The sequence below is a fragment of the Tenrec ecaudatus genome, chromosome 4, assembly GCF_050624435.1.
Source record: "Tenrec ecaudatus isolate mTenEca1 chromosome 4, mTenEca1.hap1, whole genome shotgun sequence".
Taxonomy (NCBI): Eukaryota; Metazoa; Chordata; class Mammalia; order Afrosoricida; family Tenrecidae; genus Tenrec; species Tenrec ecaudatus.
Genome location: NC_134533.1, coordinates 86,277,130 through 86,302,697, shown reverse-complemented (window position 1 = coordinate 86,302,697; position 25,568 = coordinate 86,277,130). Strand labels below are relative to the sequence as shown.

The 25,568-nt window shown below is 40.5% G+C and overlaps 1 protein-coding gene across 1 annotated transcript in view; it reads right to left on the bottom strand.

Annotated features, from left to right (window-relative positions):
* Nucleotides 1-25,568, bottom strand: part of TYR (tyrosinase) — a 116,107-nt gene that overhangs the window by 47,095 nt on the left and 43,444 nt on the right. Inside the window, exon 3 of the mRNA XM_075548702.1 lies at nt 14,364-14,511. Within this exon, the coding sequence (XP_075404817.1) occupies nt 14,364-14,511 (148 nt within the window). The remainder of the gene's footprint in view (nt 1-14,363; nt 14,512-25,568) is intronic.

Here is a 25,568-nt window from a genome sequence, read left to right as displayed (position 1 = left end):
CGCCCCCATTCACCTTGGGTATGGTTTTATTCTCGGTCTTAGATGCCTGATACCTGGTCCCCAAAACACCTCGTGATCACACAGACTAGTGTGCTTCTTCCATGTGGGCTCTGTTACTTCTGAGTTAGATGGTCGCTTGTTTATCTTCAAACTTTTAAGACCCTGACACCGTATCTTTTGATAGCCGAGCACCATCAGCTTTCTTCACCACATTTGGTTATGTACCCATTTTGTCTTCAGCAATCTTGTCGGGAAGGTGGGCATCACAGAATGCCAGATTGTTAGAACAAAGTGTTCTTGTGTTAAGGGACTACTTGAGCAAGGCCCAATGTCCATTTGCAACCTTATTTTTTAACATATAGATATGAGTACATAGTTCCATTCCCTTGTCATTATACATATATACACATATATATACATATATAGTTCCATTCCCCTCTCATTGTGTGTGTGTGTGTGTATATATATATGTATATATATATATATATATATATATATATATATATATATATATATATATATATATATATATATATATATACACATATGCCTGTATTTAGGCTTCTATAAGTGTCCTTTTTCTCCTGGTTCTTTCTTCTATTTCCTTTTCACTTCTGTCTTGTCTCACCATCATGTTTCGTCTTCATTCAGGTTTAGTAATTCCTTGCTGCTACTTTGCCCTTGATTGAGCCCCACTAGGCATCCATATGACCTTTCTTCCATTGATTTTAGTTCACTTGTTGTTTCCTTGTCCCTCCCCTTCCTTTCTCCCACTGGGTTGGTTCTCCCACCTCCCCTTCTCCTGTATCTCTTTGGAATGAGACACAGACACATACACACACAATCATAAATAGCTGTGTGTAAAGAACAGCAGCAGAAAATTTCTTTTGACTTCCTGAATTTAGCAATATATCTTGCTTCAGTACCTAACAGATTCATACCTTATTGATATTTTCTGATGATTGTGACATTTTGTCCTTGAAAAGTGTTAGTCTGTTTGACTGCACGATGGAGATAGCATTTTTATGTCATGTCCTGGGTTTTCTCTGTTCTTTGTTTTGCCATTTCTATGTGAAGAATTCTTGTTTTGATGATCTCAGACACACACTTCTCATTGGAACCACAATAATTAAGTCATATGATCAAAAATTATATGAATAATCTGATAAGCAAGTTCCTATTTTTGAATTTTCTATGCATGTTTTATGCAAGATTACCATTTTTGGATAACATTTTCCTTTGATAGAATGTAGGAGATAATTTCCCCTAAAGGAAGTCATCTTGGAGAATTAAAGTCATATATATTTATACTTAGAATCTAGCTTTATAGCATTTAAATATAGTGTTTTTCTTTACCTTCTTTAGCAATACCCTGAAATTGTAAGGATAGTCAAGTACCACTCTTGTTAAATTAAAAACAAAACAAAAAACATACCTGAAAATTTTCATCTTAAATGAGTTGTTGTCCTATGTCCCTATTTTATAATCTCATCCTTGAACGCTTGGTTTAATGTTTCCTGTTCTTATTCTACTACAGTTTGACGTGTATTCCTACCACCCTACTGATAAGTGTCCTGGCAGGGAGGGCATGTCCTTGACCCACCCCTCCCTCACTGGCCAATGATTCTCATTCTCCTTTGCTCATTCATCTGAATGTGTTCATCCTCTTAATAATGGAGTGTGCCAGCACTGCTTGGGCTTTCTATTCACTATTTACACCTAGTTCCTGGATATATGCTTACTTTCATGATTTTGAAAAATGTCTGTAGACTAAAGATTACTAGTTTTGCATCTCTAACACCATTCTCTCTCTTGAGCTCCACATTCCAAGGTCCAGCTGACTGCTTAGTTGCCTGCCTCTCTGTGATAGTGAAGTGTCACTTTAAAGATGAACACAGACATTGACACAGATACACAAACACTACAATAATGAGAAGGAAAAAATAACAATATATGCAAAAGAGTACTCTCTCTTATTTCTGGTTTCTTTACTAACTCATCTAGTCTTTTCTACTTCCATAAGCAGCTTCAGTATTGTCCCGATGCTTGAAATATTGGGTGTTATCTTTTATTCTACCTCTACATCATTGCCCACATATAGTCCATTGAGATCATAAAAAACCTCACTGCCATCGAGTGGATACCAGCTCATAGTGACCTTGTAGGATAGGCCAGAACTGCCCCTGCGATTCTCTTACCCAGTAAATCTCTTTTGAAACATATAATTGGAATATAATTCACATATCATATAATCCAATAGTTCAGTCACATCAAGAGTTGTCCAATCATCACTGTAATCTGTTTTAGAACATTGTCTTCATTCTTATACTCATGCTCCTCATTTCCCCAATCTCCCCTGCTGTACCCTCAAGAACATTAATCCATTTACTGTCTCCATAGATTTAACTATCCTGGATTATGTATATAGGAAAATATTTTTTTTAATTTAATGACAGTAACTAATAAATAGATAAAATCACCAATCAAAAAAGAAAACAGAAAATATTAAAAACTAGAACAAATTTAAATAGATCCTAAGGGTGACCAAATGATCAGGTGTTAAAAGTTTAACCTAACTGAATCTTCAATAATCCACTTCTCCATGCCCTCTGTATGAGAGCAAGGCTAATCACACCCCTGGTTATTGGTCAGACGGGATTCGCCAGAGGCTCAATACACAAGTATTTTCCTCCCCACACTCTTTTTTTTTAAACTGAGACAATTTTAAACTGGGTCAAAAGGGAGATCAAATGATATTGCATTTTAACCTAGCAATGTCTGCCTTAATCCATTTTACACTGCTCTCTGTAAACAAAGCTAGTTCATATCCATGATCTGAGGGGATTCTTCAGAATCTGTGTGTAGACCCTGAACATGGTTTTGGCTTCCATTGTTATCCACAGCCTTCTGCAAACCAGGTGTTCACAATTTAAAGTCTGATGGAATTCCCCATTTTGGATTCGGATTATATTCTTTATAAACCTTGGATCGCACAGGCTGATGTACTTCTATGTCGATTCCGCTGATGCTTCACTTAGATGGTTGCTTGCTAGAAGAATAGCCTTTTAGACCCCAGACGCTGTTCCTTCTGTTATTCAGTTATCATCTAATTTCTTCACCACACTTTGCTATAACCCTCATATCTTCAGTGATCTCTGCATAGGGGCCAGCATCAAGCCAAGCCATCTTTTAAGAACTAATTGTCCTTAGATTCCAGCTAGAATGAAGTGGAAGCCCCAAATCCATTCATGTATCTATGGCTTTTTTGTGTGCCTGTGGTTCACTTTAGAGACATCATTGTCATTTTATGTTGAAGTTCATCATCAATCATTCCCCTGGTTATCGCTTCCATTGTCATCAAGTCAATGCTGACTCATAACAAACCTCTAGGACAGTGTTGAACTGCCCTTGCGGAGACTATAACCCAGGACTGGAGTAGAAAGCCTTGTCTTTCTCCAGCAAGTGAATTGATGGTATCAAACTGCTGAGCTTGGAGACTGCAGTCAAACTCGTGTCCACTACACAACCTGGACTCCTGACATAGCCACTGAATGTATCCATTGAGATGTCCTATTGAATTTACCTCTGAAATCCATGTGGACTGTCTTCTTTCCCATAGTTCCACTGTCTTCCCCTAGTTAAAAATGCTGTTATCTCTTATTTGAAACTTTATTTGAGAGTGCAATAAAGTAATCCAGCTCTTGCTGATTGCCACCCTGCCCCCACTGTTTTCAGGAGCGAGGATATACATATTTTTTTAAAGGCCATCTTTTATAAAGAATGCCATCTTCTGCTTGGTTAAAATCTTTCGGAGTCTTTCCACAGCGCGTGGACCTTCGTGGATTCGTCCTGATGCCTCCAGCCTCATTGCGTACCAGATCCCACCGCTAATGATCTGAAGCTTTACTCTCCTCCTTTCCAACCTTGAAACACGCCGAGCTCTTTCAAGCTGAATACAAACCTGCCAGGGGAACTTTCGTTTTAGGGTTTGTTTGTTCTTTAACATTTTGCTCCAAAGAATATTCTTTGCTGGCTTTTTGTTATCAACCCAGAATTCAGTTTATAGCTTTGTCCCTCAGAAAGCCAATAACAGAACTTTCTCTCAAGTAACAATTTATAAAATACATGTTTTTCATATAATTGTATCTGACTGAATAAGGTGCTTATTTTTGCTCTCCATGTTATGCATTTTTACCCCTACTAAAATGTAAATGTCTTAATGGCAGAAAACGTATCTGCTTTTTATTGTGTACTACACACTTCAATATGTTATTTTACATTTATACTAATGATCAGTCCCACAACTTCAGATAGCTACCAGTATAACTGCTAATATTAGTAGCTCTGAGATGAGAAAAGAAGGTCGTGAGGAGAGTAGACACTTTGTCAGCTATAATGTAGCTCTGAAGTAGATTTGGAGTCAGAAGAGGCACGTTTGATGCTAAAAATCTGTGCTCGTAATTACATGATTTATTACTTCTCCTGGTTTACCACATTTTAAATTTATTTCATATCTCTGTGACTTCTCTGGATCCGATCTGATACTTAGTGCTATTTCAGCAATTCTGATTTCCGGTTCTCTAAATAATTATGACCAGGACCTTTTAAAAGTCAAACTTCTCTGACTTCCTTGGGTAAATATCCCACCTCTCAGTCTTGCCCTAGGCACCTCCTGCTCTGCACCATAAGACCGCTGCACATTCTAGTCTCTGCTTGGCAGAAACTATGTATCCTTGGTAGCGTACCTTCCGTATTGGATGAGTTTGGATTATGGTTTTGAAGTTTTCTCTCAGTTGTATATGTCCAGTAAAACTGAGACTCTATATTAAAAATGATGAGACGTATGTATATATTTTCATATTCTTTCCTTGGAAATTTTAAAGCATCATATTTTAATTCAAGTAATTAAATTGCTGTTGCCCTCCATACATTAATCCTACACAGGTTGGAATATTTCCCACATAGTAGGAGTAATTCTCTTTAGGTTTCTTAGCTAAACTTCATGGCTTCTTCATCAGTTAATATAATACCATTGAATTTCCTTACATTTGTAGTTCACTCCACAACAAATGTTATTTATAACCCAGCAGGCAGCTGCCTATCTTAGAATGATCAATTACATAACATTTTAGTCTAATAAATATTTAATGAATAAATGCCTCTTATGTGTTCCAGGATCTGTTCTAGACGTTAAGGTCTAGAGACAATCAATACATGGACTCCGTGTTAAAAAAAAACTCAAGCCTTAGTGTTGGAGAGAGAGAGACACGGCTATGAGTAGGTCTAACAAATCCCGCAGCCTGGGCACTACACGTAACAGTGGCAATACCAGATACAGTTTCCCAGCACGGACAAGCACGGCTATAAAGATCTTCCTGCTGCTTGGTGTAGGGAATTGGCTCTCCTGCACCAAGAAGTATTTTTAAAGCTGGTCCCAATCCAACTGCATGAGAAGAAACCCATAAACAGGCAGGTCCCCTGTCCCTACCCCATCTGATTCCTAGAGCAGACGCTAAGACATGTCTGGTTTGTGAGCTCACCTCCTTCCATAACCCTGGGATCCCTGCCTTTCTGAGCCAGCTTCAGCCCTGTCATCACCAGCAGGGAAGCAAGCTGCTGTCCATTCCTGAAACCCCAGGGACCTGTCTTTCTGCTGCTCTTCTGCCTGGACAATTTCTGGGCTGCCAAGTTGGCAAGGCTTCAGTTTGTGGTATGTGGGCCGGGGCAGCCTTCTTAGCAAAATGACCCAGGGGAGGTTTAGGGAGTGGAGGGAAAGCCGCACTTGCAAGCCCAGCCAAGAAGTCATTCCAAAAGCTGTAATTAATCTGTAGCTGTGGAGGGAGGCCGGCCAGTTGTACCTAGAATGTTTTTCTTCAGGGTTGCACCTTGCAGCATTGCCATGCAATGGGGAGTGAGGCTATGGGAGAAGCAATGCGGTGTTACCCACACTGGAGAGCACTAATAGCATCCTGAGAAAGGGTGTCTGCCTTTATCCAATCCGCACACATGCTCTGAGTAGACGGGCTGAATAAAAGCAATCTGCTTAGATAGCCGGTGCCTCCGTGTGTCAGAGCACCACGGAGCTCCTCAGGATATTCAATAGCTGACTTTACTGATGTGCATCACCAGGTCTCCCTTGGAGGTGCCGCTGGCTGCCCTTGAACTTCCAACCTTTCAGTTAGCCTCAAGAGAGCAAACTATTTTGCATCACCCAGGACTCCTTACAAAAACAACCCTTTGTGAAATGATCTCTAGTTTAGAAAAGCGCCAGCTTGTATTTCTTCAGGGAGCGTAACATTACTGACAACATTTTGTAAAGTGAGCCGTGGAGCAGCTCAGCAAATGGCCAAGAAGGCAAAGCCATACCAGGGAGCCGAGTCAGGCCCCCTCCCAGGCCCCCTGCCTGCAGGCACCTGCCCCCACTGTAGAAGGTATGACTAGACAATGAGGATGGGGGTCACCTCCCAGCCTCCTGCTCTCAGTCCCCTGGGTACCTGAGTCAGTACTTGCCTATTCAGATGAAATGCTGACACTCCACCCCCAAGAAAGTACAATTTGAGGACTCGTTTTTCTTGTGAGTAGTCTAGCCATCTTTGTTGTTGCTAGGTGGCCTAGAGTCAGTTTTGACCCATGGACACCCTGTCCCCAACTGCATGAAACCCTGCCCTGTCTTCTGCCATCCTCCCGATGGCTCCCGTGGCTGAGTCCATTGTTGCAGCCTTTATGTCATCGCGTCTGGTTGAAGCCCCCCTCTTTGTCACGGCCTGCACTACCTTACCAAGCTGGAGGTCCTGCTCCGGGGATTGGACTCTCCTGACAATGTGTCCAAAGGATGTAGGATAAGTCTCCTCCTCCTTACTTCTTCAAGACAAATTTGTTTGTTCTACGGTACTTTCAATATTCTTGACCACCACCATAATTCCATCGCTTTGATTCTTCTCCTGTCTAGCCTTCTAGGATATTGCAAATGACAATGTCAGTTTTAAGTTTTGGTGACGCACTCGTTTGAATTGTTAAGTTGCTGGCAACATTTCTCTGCATGGGCTGGCCAGCTGCCATAACCAGGCTCTTTGACTCGTGCTCAGAGGGAGCTCTTACTCACTATGATCATCGATGTGACCCACAGTGACCCCATAGGACAGGATAGAACCACCCCTGTGGATTTCTGTGACTGTAACTCTTCATGGGAGTAGAAAACCTCACCTTTCTCCTGAGGAGCGACTAGTGGTTTCAAACTGCTGACCTTGTTGTTAGCCCAAAGTGTAACTGCAATGACATCAGGGATCCTTTCTCTGTCCCAAAGATCTTTTAAAAAGTATCTGAAAAAGTCTCTATTTTCTATTATATTTTCACAAACATTTAAAAAATTTTTATATATAAAACTATGACTAGCCTATCAAATAACTTATCAGAAACATCACAGTTAAGACAAATTACCCAAAAAATCTCAGGCTATAATTAGGATGACATTGGTCCCACATGGGGCTGCAGTTGGGTCCAGGGTTCTCCGTGCAGGGACCCCAGCAATGACCAGGCTACAAAAAGGACAAAGTGGTGAATACCTTCCCCTGTGCCTCAGGCATGATGGGTGGGTGATGGAGGGATGAAGTGAGGTTGTGGAGGGGCAGGGGAAGGCTGGGTAAGATGGGAAACGCGGGGTAAAGAAAAGGGTGGGTGGGGCTGTGGCTGCGTCTCTGACTAAGCATGGCTGCTAGAGGAGGTGAGCAGTAGGCACAATCGGGACATCGCTGCTACAACCTCTAGCCAACCATGGCTTCAGGGGCGAAGGGGGACCAGCGGTGCAGCAAGCATCCTGGGTCTTGCCAGAGGCTCCCAATTGTCAGTGAGCTACCAGTACAGGACAATGCCAGTTTTGCAATAATGACCTGTTCTCTGGAATTTAAGCATGTCATTAAGTGAGAAGTATTACATTATATATGCATATATACACTCATCAGAAGGAATATAAACAAATATGTGTATGCATTTACATCTACCTATCTATCTATCTATCTATCTATCTATCTATCTATCTATCTATCTATCTATTCTTTCTGTAGTTTCCCCCCAAATATATTACGAGGTTCAATGCAGTAGAGTTTAAGAACATGGACTCATATTCTAACAAGTCTTTCTCTGCTACTTTCTATTCAATCGTAAGACATGGGATGATAATGGCACTTTACTGATTAGGAATGATATATGTATTCCATTAGTCAATTCGTGTGAGGCACTTTGAAGGATGTTTGGTGCCTGGTAAGCACTCAATAAACTTTGCTTGTTAGTATTTTCACTATTTGCTGATCCCCGAAATTGCTATTAGCCTCATGCTTTTCTGTTTTCCTTGCGAGATTTCGTGTGTATTGAATATTTTTGCTCCCAACTTCACAAGTCAAGATCTCACGCATTCTTCATGAAGCCATCGGCAGTAATTAATTCTGTGACCCACAGTGGAATCCAACATTCATCCTCCATTCTGTCAAGCAGGGCGGTCAATGCTCCGGATTCAGCCCTACCCTTCTGATCCCACTTTCAGGGCACTTTCTTCTCATTTACATACGAGATGACTTAATGAGCCACCAAGGAGCTCTGGCTGGGTAAAGCAGAGGGGCAGCAAAAGAGAGAAAGGCCCTCGACAAGATGAATTGACCCAGTGGCTGCAGAGGGGGGCTCAAACCCAAGAACCACCTTGTAACGAGTAGTCGAGTAGTCGTCTAGGTGAGGTGTCAACTAAGTCCCCATGAAGGAAGCACATTTTACTCCAAGCAGGAAACATTTCACGGTTGCATGCTGTTCTCTTCAATTGGCCATCACAAAATATGAGGTTAGAGAGAAACTGCTTTTATGAAAACAAGTCACTGTGACCAGAAAGACTCTTCCCAGGCAACCCTAGTGGGTGCACTAACTCAGAGTGAGTCACTGGATGTTCACGGGGCAGGAAAAATGCCTACCATGAAGGTGTGCCTGGTGGAGCTTTCCCTTCCTTCCTTTTTTAAAGTACTTCCGCGTACTAAGCGACCTGGCTGCACCAATCACTAAATAATATAGCACACTGTGAGTGGCAACTGCTGAAAGTTTGTTGAAACTACACAGGAATCACTGTGTGAATACCGAAATATTCTTGACTGTTTCCCCGTGACCCTTTCATAAGTGACTAGGGTCCAAGCAATGGCAAGTGTTTGGAAACCCTTTTCCCACTATTGTGACATTTGCGGACAGTGCATGAAAACTCAAGTATTGTGGCACGGTTGTTTAACTTCAGAGCAATCAGTTCAAACATCCAGCAGCTCCACGAGGGAAAGGTGAGTCTGTCTGCTCCCAGGAAGGTTTACAGCCGTGGGAAGCCTACCTGAGGGCTCTAGGAGGTGTAATTATGCTGAGGGGCATGTTTTGTTTTGCTTTTGAATTAAGCATAAAAGGTTCCACTGCTAAAATTGCTACGAGAAAGTTGTTGGCCAGCTTAAGAAGAAGCCGGGTGTGTACAAATAAGGCACAGGTTCAGAAGACTTAATTATTTGTAGGTTTCTCCATAAAGTGGCTTCAAGACTCGGGACCGAGGAAAGCGGGCTTTTCACCTGAAAGGCTGCATAAAGGTGAGAGGGCAGTAATCGCTGCCTCTGGTAAAGTGGTCATGGACAGTGTGGCCGGGAGGGTGCAGCACCATTCAGTAAAACCCACTCTCCAACCCATCTACGAGGCGTATGGTCTGACAGCTCCGAAGTACCCACTGTTCCCGTACACACTCGAGTATAAGCCAACCCGGATATCAACCGAGGCACCACCAACCAAAACTGCATAAAGAATGTGCTGAAAAACCTCGGCTTATACACGAGTCCATACGGTGCTTTATTAACAAAAAGCTAAAGGAAATAAGACTCGAAGCAGTTTTTGAGTTCTATTGTTTGGTGCCATTACAAATGCATACACACTTATGAAAAATAATTGAGAGAAGTACAGAGAGATAAAGTTCAGACTTAATTCCATGAACCACATAATCATCTCCAACAGTTTTTCACACCATTCCTCTCCTCTGTTAATCGATACACATGTGCCTGTGGGTTCACGCGTTGTGGTGGTGGGTTTTAAATGGAATCTCACTAAGCCTCCTTAAAGAATGTAATCTAAAATCCTCTTTTAATAATGTATAAGGGACATTTAAAAATACAAAATGTATCCACTGTATAGATACATTCACTACATACAGTTGCAGGTTGCCTTGTGAAAGGATAGTGGAGAATATATTTAAAATATACTAACACACTGCAGTTGGGCACTGTAGTGTTTTCTTTCTTTAATAACACATTTTATGTCAGGCATTATGCGGAACACAGAGAATATAGGTAAAAAGATGTGATAGATATCATGAGCTGTAATAAAAATGCAACATGTATTTAGGTAAACTGGTAATTGGACAATTAAAAACCAATGGCTTATACTCTAGAGAATGGGTCGGAGGGGGGTGGTGGGTTGGATACTGAAAATAAAGGAGTAAATGCCTTGAGGAAGCGGAGAAGGCCGCATTGAGGAGACGTTGCTTAGCTGGCTTGTAAATACAGGTGCAGCTCCCAGGCTCACACACAATAACACCCAAACATTCCTTTGGGACTGCTGTAGAAGGGACACAGTATCCAACACATGCTGAATACCTATTTCCTGGAAGAGTGTCAAAGAAACATGTAAGATCATCAAAAAGGACAATTTCAGGGCGTGATCTTCAAGTTGCTCCCCAAGGTATTGCTGATTCTGCCTGCTACCCTAGCTTTTTCACAGAACCTTAATGGAGCCCTCGAAGCATCAATAGAGCCGAGTTTTCCTCTGCTGTCAGTCCCCTTGATGAATGTCATCTAAACCTACAGCCTTTTGGAGAATAACTCACCTATGGAAGAACAGTTATTTAGTCTGTTAAAAAATATTAGCTTAAATATTCTTTAAACTATTCTTTAAATATTACTTTATTAGTTCTGCCCTTTTCAGCATCACCTAAGGACCAGTCATGGCACACATGTTATTTCTGATCTGAGCTGCTCAGGACTTATTATAAAAGTCCCATCTTAACAATAAGGAAAGGAAGTCTCAGAAAAATTCCCAGAGTATAGAATTCCCAGAGGATCTCTCCTTGTGTGGTACAAGTAGATTTGTGCTGGGTTGAGGTTTGAGTCCACTAGTGGCGAGTCGAAAGAATGGCACGGCATTCTGCTTTTAAGAAACCAGCCATGGAAAACCGAGGAACATCATTTTACCCTGACACAGCGGGTGGCCAGGGCTTGAGTCAATTACAGAAGGAGTTTTACAGATTCAAGTAGAGTCCAACAATTACCTCCTATCAGGTCCTAATTAACCCCTCAGGAAATTCACCCAAGTCTTCCTGCATCCGTAGACGAAATGCTTAGAAATTAATAAAGAGCTAAGGATGTTCTATTACAATTTTAGCCTGGGTGCCCGACATCATTTGAAATGGCGGCGTGTCTTTATCACCTTCAAAAACATATCCATACCTGGGGCTTTTTTTCATGTTTTCCATTATGCTAAGATAATTATAATATAATCAACAGTGAGAGGCAGCTTTAGGGATGAGAACTTGCTCAAACCAAAATTCCCACTACCATAAACCTGCTTTGGACCCGTGGCGGTCTGACAAGACAGGGCAGACCTGCTCCGTGGAGTGTCCAGTGCTGTCAATCTTGACAGGAACCGAAATCTGAATGTTTCTCATGGGAGAGGCTGATGGGTTTATACTGCTTACTTTGTAGTTAGGAGCCTGATGATTAACAATGCCACTGGGGCAGGAGATCTAACCTAAAAACCTGATTTTATTTTTCTGTAACTATGCAAAGGAATATGGGTTATTTTTATTTCTATGTTCAGTTTTCTCATTTCAAATAGGCAAGTACACCCCAGTACACTGTGGTGGGCTGTGTAGGGACATCAATCTCTCCAAACTCACTGCCACTGCGTCAACTCTGCCGCATAGTGGTCCTATAGTACAAAGCACAACTGCCTCGGAGGGTGACCGAGTGTAACTCTCCACCGGAGTAGAAACCTCATCTTTCTCCTGAGAAGCGACTGGTGGTTTTCAACTGCAGGCCCTGCTATTGGTAGCCCAGTGTGTAACCCACGTGGGTACCAGGGTTCCTGAGGATAAGAATTCAGAGGAGAGTAATTCAACATGCGAACCTCGGGCTGCCTTCCTGAAGCAAGTGGCATCTACGTGGGTTACACACTAGCAAACCTGCAGTGCCGTGTCTGGCACCTAGTGGGCGTTCTGAAACCTAGTTCTTCATGCCAGCTAACTTGGAGAGCCTTTAAACACAGCGTGTTTGGTTAGATGAAAGCTTTGTTAGGCAGATTTAAAGTTAAAGATGCCTTTCATTACTAAAGAAACTTAACTTACCGCCCTGCATTTAGCTAACTTCAAAAAGGATCTCCTAATCGAACAAGACTAAACAGCCTGATTGTTCTAGGGTCGTCACTCTTGAATCCCCTCCCCCTGCTAGAAATAGTCTACACATGTGATACCGTTCAAGACCTTAAGATGAATACACCAAACCAAACTCAGTGCCATCGAGTCAACGCTGAGTCATAGGGACCCAATGCGGGGTCTGAGGCGATAACTGTTTACAGGAAAAGAAAGCCCAGTTTTTCTTCCTCGTAATTGCTGGTGGTTTCGACCTGACAACCATGCGGATCGCAGCCCAACACAACCACTGCAGCACCGGGTCTCCTTTCATAGGAACAGGGGAGAAAACTGATTTTAACTATGAGTTGGCTGTGTCTGTTTATCACTAATCTAGTCATCATCTGTAAAAGCATGATTAAGTTGCATTCAGAAATCTTCCAAAGCCCTATGTTTCTTCGAACGCCTTGAACTGCTCTTTCTTTTAAAAGGCATTATGCAGAGGGCAGCAAGGACCCAGAAGGACAGAGCAATCTGAGTCCAAACTCGCCTTTTACAGATGAGAATATTGACAATGAAAGAGAATTAGGAGCCTGCAACCCTGAGGAGATGATGGGTAAAGAGGCTGCACAGAAGAGGATAATTTCTAACTAAAAAAAAAATTCTTTAAGAGTTAAAATGTTAATTTGCTAACAGGAAAGATAATATAACACTAATGGCAAAAGGCCTGGGTTTTTAAAAAATTGTAAAAGCCCTACACAGTCATTTATAAAAAACAGACCTAAAAGAAAAATAATAACAAAATATAAGAAATGCATTTTAGAAAAGGAAATGTAATTCATCTATAGCACAACTAAAAATAGAGAAGTATTACATAACATAAAGATTGTTAAACTTGCTTTTCAAACCTCAACAAAGAAATTCTTCAGGTAAAATAATTCCTCTATAGTGCCTTTTGTTGCTTGTGTTCTTGTAATAAATTTCAATCATTTGTTTTTCAGATGGAACATTATTATGCACTTACTAACTAGATGCTACACAAATCACTATAAGAAAATAAACACCATCTAAGTCATTAACTCTGCCATTAGATTCTTCATAAATTAATGGAAGGGAAGAGACAAAGAACATGATAAAGACATAAAGAGAATGTGGTGTGGGCTAAGATACAAGAATAAGGATGTGCTGGAAAATATATATCAGCTCTTCAGAAAGAAAATACATGATTTTAGCATTTGCCGCTTTTGGTGATACAAATACTCCCATCATGCTTGATTGGAACTAGCAACTTGAGATCACCAAGCCTACCTTTGGTGGGAGAGATGTTGGCAGACAGAAGTAGTCTAGCCATACTTCACGAAGGAGGTAAAATCTGAGACTAGTCTGGAATAGTGTGTAGACATGAGCTCAAGAAAAAAGGTCCCAGATTTGGGGACACATAAACAATGCATACAGTCAGATGGATGTGGAATAATCAGGCAAGTCCACGCAACATTCAGTAAGGCCGAAATAATTACACTCTGTAAATAATATATGTCGACGAATAAAGCTACTTTCTTTGAGAAACTCTGGAATGAGGATCCTATGAGGAAAGCTGGGAGCTACAGATTTTTGGGACAAAAAAACTCTCACTTTTCTGGTGCTTCATCCTCCACTTCTATCCCCAGAAACTATATTAGGTTCAATGTGTAGACTAAATCAGAAGCAACTTTGACATTTGCTTCTTTGTTTTGAGTTATTATACCAATAATCAACACATGTCTATTCATCAAATAGAATGAGCAGATTATTCTAACAAGACAGAAATAAAACAATTGCATCCAGATAGTTATTTTAGACCCTGTTGCTGGGAAAACAAATCTGAAAGAATAGACACCATCGTTTTCTATGATAAATAAAATTACATTTAGCAGACATTCATTACATTGAAAGCCATTAGCACATAAGTGATGAGAATGTGTCAACCTACCTATCAATAAAGGCGTGATGAAGCAGAAAGATGGGGTCATTGGCAGATCCTTGGACCTGGGACAGCGTTCCGTTCATAAATATGTGCAGAGCGTTGTGCATGGTGCTCTGAGAGGCATTTGCTATCCCAGTACGTGGATTAGCAAACCCTGTTGATATAAGAGAAAATTATTTTCAGTTTATCACAATGGGCCAAACTCTAAGTGATTATCTTACCAGTGCTGTAGTCACCCTTTTCAGAAAGAAAAGAAAACCTTATTCACAAGGATAAAAGCACAATTTACCATGTATTGGAATTCTTGACATTGAGTATGCCTAGTTAGTGTTTGATGAACTTTGGGAATTGAGTAGCCTTAATCTGGAAACAATGAACTGCATTAACCAAATGGAATAGGCTCAGTCAATTTGCATTTCTTCCTGTTATTCCTGCCTCTGGTTCTTCCTTTAGCTATGGAAAGGTTGTTCTTGTTGTTATGTGCCATTGAGCTAGGACCCATAGAGACCCCATGCACAATGAAAGTAAACCCCTCTCTGGCCTGACTCGGCCTCAAAATTGTTGTTTTGCTTGAGTCCATGAATAGAATACTGAAAAGTAGTAAGAGTATTGTGTAATATTCACCCTCATTACTCTCATTTAAACCTTTGACTCTACTTAGGGAAGATTTTTATAGTCTGTGTCCCCTTGCTTTCCAGTGAATAGTTTTAATTTTGGCTCGAGTCCATAGAAAGCATAACATTTGTGATTTTTCCACATTATAATTCATCATGGACAGTACTGAAGACATCCATTAATTATATATCTGACTTGGCTAAAACGTTTGCTTCAAATTAATTAGAATTCTGATAAATTGTTTTATTTACTATTTGGAATAATAATAATGGGGATCATTATGAGAACAACAGGTAGGATTTTGTGACTGCTAATTGAGTTAAATGCTTTGCGTGCCACACACCCGTCAATATTTGTAATAACCCTGTCACTGAAATTTTATTATTCCCCATTGGGAATAAAACACACTCAAAGAAGTTTGTTTCTCGATGCTGCTCAGGTAAAGGTAGAGTTTGGATGTTAACTCTTTGAAATCAGACGTCAAAACCCACACTCTTCATTTAGTGATTGGTTTTAATAGTCACTCACATCTTCCTTGGGAAGCGGTAGAGGAAGGTATTTCAGTGTTCTTTCACCCAGGATTCACAGGTGGAACTAAGATAAAATAATAGATCCAAAAGGCACTCTGCAAGAGCAAGCAAGAACCAAGTTGGGGAAATATGGTGAAGGGATATGATTGAATTTCAGAATTAAGAAATAGCAAGCAAGCAGATCTGTGGGTAAAATGATAATACAAATCAAAGGTCATGAATAGGTAGTAAAAGCACTGGAAGTCAGGCAGGATAGGCCCCAAATCCAAACCAACGGTGTCGACACTAACTCAGAGCAACCTTTAAGATGGTGGACAATTCCCCATGGGGTTTCCAAGGCCAAACATCTTTACTGAAGCCAACTGCCACCTTTTTCTCCAGCAGGGAGGCTAATGGGTTTGAACCGCTAACTTTGTGGTTAGTGGTCAAGCATTCAGCCACTGACTATCAGGCTCCTTAGGGGAGGTCACGCTTCATTTTATGTAGCTAGAACAATTTTCTCAGCAAACTTCATTTTTTTACACAATTTATTATTGCGAATAGGTGGAGGAGGGAGATACATTTCAGATCATCAACGCGGCATTCGGTAGTTCGAACCCAATCACGCAGCCTCATATCCTATCCTCTCCCTCTCCCCTGATTTCACTTCTCCCTCTATGAATCTCTACCCTCCCTGGTACCCAAGTGAATACCTGGCAAGCGTCTAGTCATTTACTTGGTCTGCCTACCTCGCTGTCCTTGCCTTGAGAACCTTCAAAGTCTGCCTCTTTGTTACAAAAATCTTTATCTCAGCGTTTCTCCTTATAATAGTCATCTCACACAATAATTGTGGGTTTTTTTTTGCAATTGACTAACTTCACTTTGCATACAGCTCTCCAGCTTCTTCCATGTCATCGTGTGCTTCATGTTTTCGTCTTTGTGTTTTTAAAGCAATGCATAACATTCCATTGTGTGCATGTACCAACGCTTCTTTATCCGGTCTCCTACTTACTAATGGGCATTTGGGCTGTTTCCAGCTTCTTGCTACTGTGAACATGCTGTAATGAACATGAGAGTGCATATGCTTCTTTGAGTAATGGCGCTTATTTCTTTAGAGTATCTATTCAGCGGAAGTATTTCTGGCTCAAATGGAATTTCAATTCCCAGTTGTTTGAGGTAGTGTCAACTCACTTTCCACAATGGTGGTACACCTTAACAGAAGACTAGTAGTGTATAAGAGTTCAAATCTCGCCTCACTTTCTCCAGAACTTGTTCTCGCTTTTTATATTTGGGTTATTGCCTGTGTAAGGAATCTCATATTTATTTGCATCTCCTGGGTGGCTAGGGATCATGAGCATTCTTTCATATGTTTGTTAACAATTTGGATATAATTTTTGGTGATCTGCCTATTCATGTACTTTGCCTACTTTATAATTGGAGTATTCAATTTTTTTTCCTTATCTAGTTGTTGCTGTTTTCTACACACTTTAAAGATTTGCCCCTTGTCTGTTGTGCTGTTGTGAAAGATTTTCTTCTCAGTGTATGGATACTCCTTTGACTCTTTTGATGAACATAAGTGTCTTATGTTTATTAGGCCACAGACATTTATTGTATCTTTTACTGTGTTTTCTTCCATTAGTATGTTTGGTAGTATATCTGTACTTTACCGTAGGGCACTCAAGCTTGTCCCTAGTTTATCATTGATAACCTTTATAGTTCTGGAATACATTAAAACTTTGGTCCATCATTGTGTCTCTACTCAAGTACTCCCTCAATGCAAGAATACTTTCTTCTATTAAATTGGCATTCTATGATGCTCACCTTCTCAGAATAACCACTGAAGACAAAGCGGGTGAATAAGCAAATGTGGTGAAGAAAGCTGATGGTGCCTGGCTATCAAAAGAGATAGTACCTGGGGTCTTAAAGGCTTTAAGGTAAACAAGTGGCCATCTAACTCAAAAGCAACAAAGCCCACATGGAAGAAGCACACCAGCCTGTGTGATCATGAGGTGTCCATGGGATGAGGTATCAGGCATCCAAGAACAAAAATCAAATCATTGTGTGTCCACCTCCATTGTACGATTTCTGAAGACAAAGTGGATGCATAAGCAAATGTGGCAAAGAAAGCTGATGGTGCCTGGCTATCAAAATATATACCATCTGGGGTCTTAAAGGCTTGAAGGTAAACAAGCGGCCATCTAGCTCAGAAGCAACAAAGCCCACATGGAAGAAGTACATCAGCCTGTGTGATCACAAGGTGTCAAGGGATCAGGTATCAGGCATCGTCAGAACAAAAATCTTACCATAGTGAATGAGTGGGCATGGGGGGAGTGCAGAGTGGATACCCAAAGCCCATCTGTAGGCCACTGGACACCTCCTTACAGAAAGGTCTTGGGGAGATGAACCAATCAGGGTGTGATGTAGCAATGATGAAAAATACAACTTTCCTCTAGTTCCTAAATGCTTCCTCCCTCCACTATCATGATCCGAATCCTACCTTGCAAGTCTGGCTAGACTAGAGGATGTACACTGGTACAGATAGGAACTGGAAACACAGGGCATCCAGAGCAGATGATCCCTTCAGGACCAGTAGTGTGAGTGGCAATACTGGGAGGGAGGAAGGAGGGTGGGTTAGAAAGGGGGAACCGATTACAAGGATCTGCATGTGACCTCTTCCCTGGGGAAAGGACAACAGAAAAATGGGTGAAGGGAGACGTTGGACAGGGTAAGATATGACAAAATAATAATTTATAAATTATCAAGGGTTCATGAGGGCAGAGGGAATGGGGAGGGAGGGGAAAAATGAGGACCTGATGCCAGGGGCTTAAGTGGAGAGCAAATGTTTTGAGAATGATTAGGACAATGAATATACAACTGTGCTTTACATAATTGATGTATGTATGGACTGTGATAAGCATTGTCTGAGCCCCTAATTTTAAAAAAAAGAAAAAAACTTTAGTCCATCTGGAGTTCATTTTTGTATGTGGGGAGAGGGATGCTACAGATGATTCATTATTGTTTATTTTCAGTACTTATTGCTGTGGCGTTCATGTTGACTCCTGGTGACTCCATGTGTTCTAGAAGAACTGTGCTCCAAAGGGTTGTCAGTGATGGTGATCCTTAAGAAGATCACCAGGCCTTTCTTTCTCCTGTGTCACCTCTGCTTAGTAACCAGAAAAGCGGTGATTTTTTTCTCTTTTAGGTTATCCAATATACTATAGAGAATTGCACAACTTAAAGTGAACCAGAAATCTTTGATTCACACAACGACTTATTTATGCACTTGTAAAAGGCATACCTCTTGACTTTTGCATATAATGCCTCATGCTCTCCCATCACTGTGATTCACAGCATTTCTGTCTCTCATCTGGCCATTGACACACATCTTTTCAACTTGTGACTACTATTCCAATCCTTGTTCCCTCCAGCCTACCCAAACAAGATGAATCTTCTTTCCTAATAATTCTCATGTCTATGGCAACTTTTGTCAATTCATGCATATAGATGTAAGACATTTATATAAGAACTTGACGAGAACCACTGCCTAAAGCTTTCAGGATGATCCCACACAGGGAAAGTCCTGGTGGCACAATCGTTACATGCTCCCTTGCTAACAAACACTGTCAGTGGAATCCAGAGATTCTGTGGAAGAAACACCTGGCCTAGAAAATGCTATGAGGCAGTTACACTTTGTCCTAGAGAGTCCTTGAGTCAAAATCAATACCATGGCAGCTACCAGCGAGGGGGAGACAGACTTCAGGATAGGTGAAAGATACATCCTTCTTCTGTACAGCCAGAGGAGGGAGGCTGTGAAAGGGTAGGGGAAAAAGGTGTCCAAGAGTCTCTTCAATCAGAGAGAAATAATAATCCTTAGAAATCCGTGTGCCATATTTTTGTTAGAGAGTGTTTATAAACCTGTAGTCATGTGACTGTTTGAAAATGGTGATGCAAAAAATATGCTTGAGCATATGTTGGTTCACATTCTCTAACACGGAGTCTAATCATGATTTTCCTCAAATTAGTTACCTTATTACAACCTCAGGTTCTTCCCTGGTAAACCGGAATTGTGGCGAGGGTTCATTTTTATAGCCGGTGTGAGGCATTCAGCATAGGACATGGAGCACAATGGATCCTTCATGACTTGGAGCTGTTCTCATTGTATCACCTCATGGTAATGGCATGAGCCCTAATAATGGCAATGGTTACTACTAACCAAAGACTGGCATTTGATCCCACCTGCTCCAAGGCAGAGAGGCCTGGACATAAAGTTTGCAGCCAAGAAAACCCTATGAAGGAGTTCTAATTTGTTGCATGGGGTTGCTGTTGAGTCAGCCTGGTCTCCGTGGCACTGAAGAAGAATATAGCATTGAAGTTCATAAGTATGTGATTATCATGAAGGATACTAGCCAAGAGCATGTGCGCTCCCACTCCATCGCTTCAGAAAAGCCTCCGTTGCTGCAGTTCCCTGTACCAGGACTCACTCCAACTCTAGCTGTTCCTCCAACTTCCTGGTCTCCAAGAGATCTGCCTTCTACTTGCTGTCATTCAACCGCAGGTGTTCAAGCACAATCCAAGGAAATGCACCTAGCATTCTCAGAATGTGTTCAGCAAGGTTACCGTTTCTTTGCTCCCCGGTTTGGCTGCCTTCCCAGCTGTTGCTTCTAAGGGCGTCTCCAGCATGGTCAAGACAGGGCTTCCAGATAAGACGTATGTAAGAAGGAGGCAATACTCAGCCTCTTTGTTATAGGAACCAGAATGTTGATATAGAGCTTCTTATTATTTTAATAATTTAAAAGGAATCTGTGTATTCAAATAAGAAATACCTCCGAAGTAGGACTCAGTTACTTTGTGTTCATTTTCCAAAATTAAATTAAGAAGGACATCTTTGGATTTAAAAGAAAAGCATATATAAATTCTCCATCATTCACTTTTCCTGCCCTACAGAAAATAAGAATGAAAAAGACGAATGCTCACCAGAGGACACAACAGAGGATGTAGAGAATATTGGTAGGTGTCAATTGATAGAGGTGATTTATCTATGGATATGAATCATGTAAAAAAGTGAGTGTTTTCTATTGTAAGTTTTCATTGTTGGTCAAGATATCACTTTAAAAATTAGAAATGATTGCCACAGGATCAGTAGCTTTCCTTGCTGAGATTTTATCTTAAGGAAGAAACAGACAAAGAGGTAATTATAGGCATCAAATAAGAATTGTATACTTTTACAAAATCCTTTCATATACATGATCCTATTTGAATCTCATTTGCTTGTAATATGAGGCAATATTACTACTGCCCCAATTTTACAGAAGAGGAAAGTTGCAGTTCATAGAAGTTTAAATAACACTGTGAAATTCAGGCAGCCAGTCATTGAAGGTGTCAAGGAATTTAATACAGCTCTGATTGATTCCAAATCCTGTGTTTGTTTTCCACACACCAGAGTTGGACAGTGTCTGTACAGATTGCTTACATACTTTGGAAACCCCTTTTGTGAGCTGCACCCGAGATGAACTTATTGGTTTGCCATTTTCATCCCCTGGCGAGCAGCAAGGTGAAGAATGTGTCATGTGCCTCGTCCCTGTTCAGGCATTCCCCATGGGTGAAAGTCTAATAAGCCCACGGGGACCTTATTAGCAGCTACTGATGCCCAAACGCTCAAACTTCTCCTTGTAGGGCAATGACAGTTGCTTAAGTTATTCTGTTATGCCTTCAAGTCTATTTGCTGCATTCCTCTGGGAAATGAATAAACACAATTTCAGGCTAATGAGAGTAATGGGAACTTTCAGTTTCTCAATCCATCTTCCTTCCCACTTCTTTTGTCTTCCAGGAAGACCCTGGAAAAAAAGTTTTGTTTGGTTTTACTGTTAAAGCAGTAAAATTCTACCCTCAATGATTAGGATATAGTAAATCTAGATTGGGTCACAGTCAAGTGCATGTGTAAGAAGCCCTCTCAGGCAATTCTAATGTGCAATCTGGATCAAAATTCATCAAACCTGGCTAATGTATTCTTTCTGTAAACCTGAACTAACATTATAAACAAATTTACTTATTCATATATTATTTTCTCCACTTGATATTTTCTCCCGATATATTCTTATGATCCCCAAAACATCGGCCTTAATAATTCCAAACTACTCACTGCCCTGTAAATGTTTCTTCCCGATAATGGCTCCAACTTGATCCCTGGAAAGGAGCCATTAAAAAATGTGGGTAGCTACCTTACCAGCAACTGGATGGGCCTTTTCAAACATATCATCTCGTTTGACTCAGTACCTTCCTTCCTTGGAAGCTGTGTAATAGATGTGGCACTTTACCATGTCTATTAGATTTTAAATTGTGAAAAAAAGTCACCAAATGCTCCGGAAAATAGAGAAGATTTAATTTGACATAAAACAAACTCCAACTTCTTTTAATGTTTCATAGTATCTCAGAGATAGAGTTGGAGATAAGAAGGCAAAGAGAAAAAGAGGAAACTTGCATCAGTGCTTCTGAAGATTGACAATAAGTGGCCGTTAGATGCCCCCGGCTATAGTTCTTCCAATTTACTCTCCTAATGCGCAACTTAATTCAGGAATTATGAAATGCACAGCATCACAGGGTTACACACAACAGTTTTATGAGATTGTGTGTGATGGCTGAGTTCTTTTAAAGGCTTGTGATTTAAACTATTTCTAACAGAAATGTAAAATTGCAGATCAAAAGGATCTTGGATATCAGCAACTAGGTACAATGAAAGCATTCATTTTTTGATTCAATTTTCAAAGAGCTGATGCTACAGTAATAGATATATTTAATTAGCATTTATATGTGCTAATAAGTACTTTTAATTTGACTCTGCAGATTCCTTCAATTCTGGAGAACAGGGCATGAAGCAAATCCAGTGAATGAGTAGTCCAGAGGTTTTCACCATCGAATGGTTAGATAATTGCCAAGGTTCCAAATAGTCCACAAATTCTATAGTTCTCAAAACATAATCCCTGAGTCAGCGGTAACACCTAGACATTTTTAGAAATTATAATGATCCAGGCCTACTTCAAAAGTACTAAACCAGAAATTTTGGGGCAAGTGCTATCATCTTACATTTGTTAATAAGTCCTCCAGATGATTCTGAAGCAAACTAAAGTTTTAGGAACACTGGCTTAATTGTTTTTATTGTTTGAATAAAAATGGTGAATTGCTATCATTTTGACCCATATTGACCTTATGCACAACAGAATGAAACACTGCCTGGTCCTGAGTCATTCGCACAATTGTTCCTGTGCTTGAGTCTATGGTTATAGTCACATTGTCAGTCCATCTCCTTGAGGGATTTTAGGCAACCCCATTAAATGAAATTTTTAAACGAATATCAAAGGATATATAAATCTATATAATTTCACATAATATATTTACATTATATATTATAGTTTATAAAATATATTCAGAAACATTTTTCATTTAATATACTCAGTAGTATCTTGGCAAAAGATTAATAACCAGACCTCAGAGGGAGGAATGCTGCTTTTTAGCATTTTCTAATTATAGATGCATCTATTGTGTGAAATTTCAAACTACCAATCTGATATTACGGAACACAGATTGAGAAAAAGTACTAAAACTCAGCTCTTGCAAGTAGGCTTAGTTCATCTCCAGACCAGTTATAGATGTTCCCCACAATCCAGTACAATTCTGTTTGTGATCTATCTGCCTTTGAGGAAATCCAAACAATTAAACTATTATTCAGATTTATGCACCAATGAAGAAAGTGAAAAATTTTACCAATAGCATCAGTCTGAAATTGATAAATCATGCAATGAAGATGCATTGATAATTATTGCCCATTGGAATGCAAATGCTGGAAACAAAGAGAAAAGAACAGCAGTGGAAAAACAGGGTCTTGGTGAGAGAAACGAAGCTGGAGATCACATGACAGAATTTTGTAAGACCAATGACTTGTTCATAGCAAATATCTTTTCAACAGCAAAAATGGCGACTCTATAGATGGACTTCTCCAGAAGGAATACACAGAAATCAAATATACTATATCTGCAGGAAGAATTCATGGAGAAGCTCAATATCATCAGCTAAAACCAGGCCAAGGGCTGACTGTGAAACAGACCATCAAATGTAAGTTCAAGTTAAAGCTGAAGAAAATTAAACCAAGTCCAAGAGAGCCAAAATATAACCTTGAGTCTCTCCCATCTGATTATCGAGAATAGCCCAAGAATAGATTTAATGCATTGAAAACCATTGACCGGAAGGAGAGAGAAAAAGAGAGTGGAACACATCCTGGCCCACCATGCCCCGAGGATGATATTCCTGCTCAGAGCAGTCAATGCACAGTAAGGACCATCAGGCTGGCCCCACCATGAGACATGACATCCCTCACTGACCCACAGGGCTACGGGAACCACACTGGAGTCCCAGTGCGGAAATTGTGCCTGATCTGACCCCACCACACCAGGGGAAAATACTAAGGGCATGCAACAGAGCAACAAGGGGAACAAAGCAATGAAGTCCCTGGGGGATACCAAAAATGGGCTTTCAGGCCACTTCATGGCACCCCATCAGACTAGACTAGAAAACATTCCTAAAGGTTAGCAAAAAGATCTGAAACTATTTATAAGCTTTTCTTTTTATGTTGTTGTTTTTATTATTTTGCTTGGCTTTGTCTTGTTTTTGTGCTTAGTTTTGCTTTTGCATGTCTATCTACATAAGATAGGCAGGATAAATAATCTGGGTGAATAAACAATGGGACTGATGGTTCCTGGGGGAGAGGGGAAAGTTGGGGGAAAAGAAGAGGTGTGTCAAGGAACCCAGGGACAAGGGAACTACAAGTAGTCTTAAATTGATGATGAGGAGGGCATAGGATGCCTGGTGGGGCTTGATCAAAGGCAATGTAACCCAGAGGACTTACTGAATCCCTAATGAAGACTGAACATGATAGTGGGATGAGAGAAAAGTAAAAGGAAATAGAGGAAAGAACTAGGAGGCAAAGGGCATTTATATAGGTCTAAATATGGATATGTACATATGTAAATATATTTATATATAAGATAGGGATACAGATCTATGTACATCTATTTATATGTTAAGTATTAAAGCAGCAGATGGACATTGGGTCTCTACTCAAGTACTCCCTTAATGCAAGAACACTTTATTCTAATTACCTGGCATTTTGTGATGCTTGCCTTTCCTGACATGATCACTGAAGACAAAATGGGTGCATAAGTAAATGTGGTAAAGAAAGCTGATGGTGCCCAGCTATCAAAAGATATAACATTTGGGGTCTTAAAGGCTTAAAGATAAACAAGCGGCCATCCAACTAAGAAGTAACAAAGCCCACATGGAAGAAGCACACCAGCCTGTGTGATCAAGAGGTGTCTATGCAATCAGGTATTAGGCATCAAAGACCCAGAACAAAAAACCATATCCATGTCAATGAGGGGGACTCTGGAGTAGAGATCCAAAGTCCATTTGTAGACAATTAGACATCTCCTTACAGAAGGGTTACAAGGAAAAGATGAGCCAATCAGAGCGCAGTATAGCACAGATGAAACTTACAATCCCCCCTCTAGTTCTTTAATGCTTCCTCCCCATGAATATCATGACCCCAATTTCACCTTACAGATTCGAATAGACCAGAGCAGGTACACTAGTACAGAAAAGAACTTGCAACACAGGGAATCCAGGAGAGATAACCCCCCTCAGGACCAATAATGAGAGTATTGATACCGAGGGGAAGGGAAGGTATGGGGAGAAAGGAAGAACTGATTAAAATGATCTACATATCACTCCCTTGCAGGGGGATGAACAACAGTAAATGAAGGAAGAAAGCGGTCAGTGTAAGACATGAAAAAAAAAGTATCAAGGGCTATTGAGGGAGGGAGGGTGGGGAAGGTGATACCAAGGACTCAAGTAGAAAGAAAATGTTTTGAAAATGATGATGGCACCATATGTTCAAATGTGTTTGACACAATGGGTGTACGCATGGATTCTGTATGAGCTGTAAGAACCCTCAATAAAATGATTTTTAAAAAATGACAGAAGACTTGATGAGTTGTGTAAGAACAACAGAACATTATTCATGAAGCAATAAAAGGTAAAT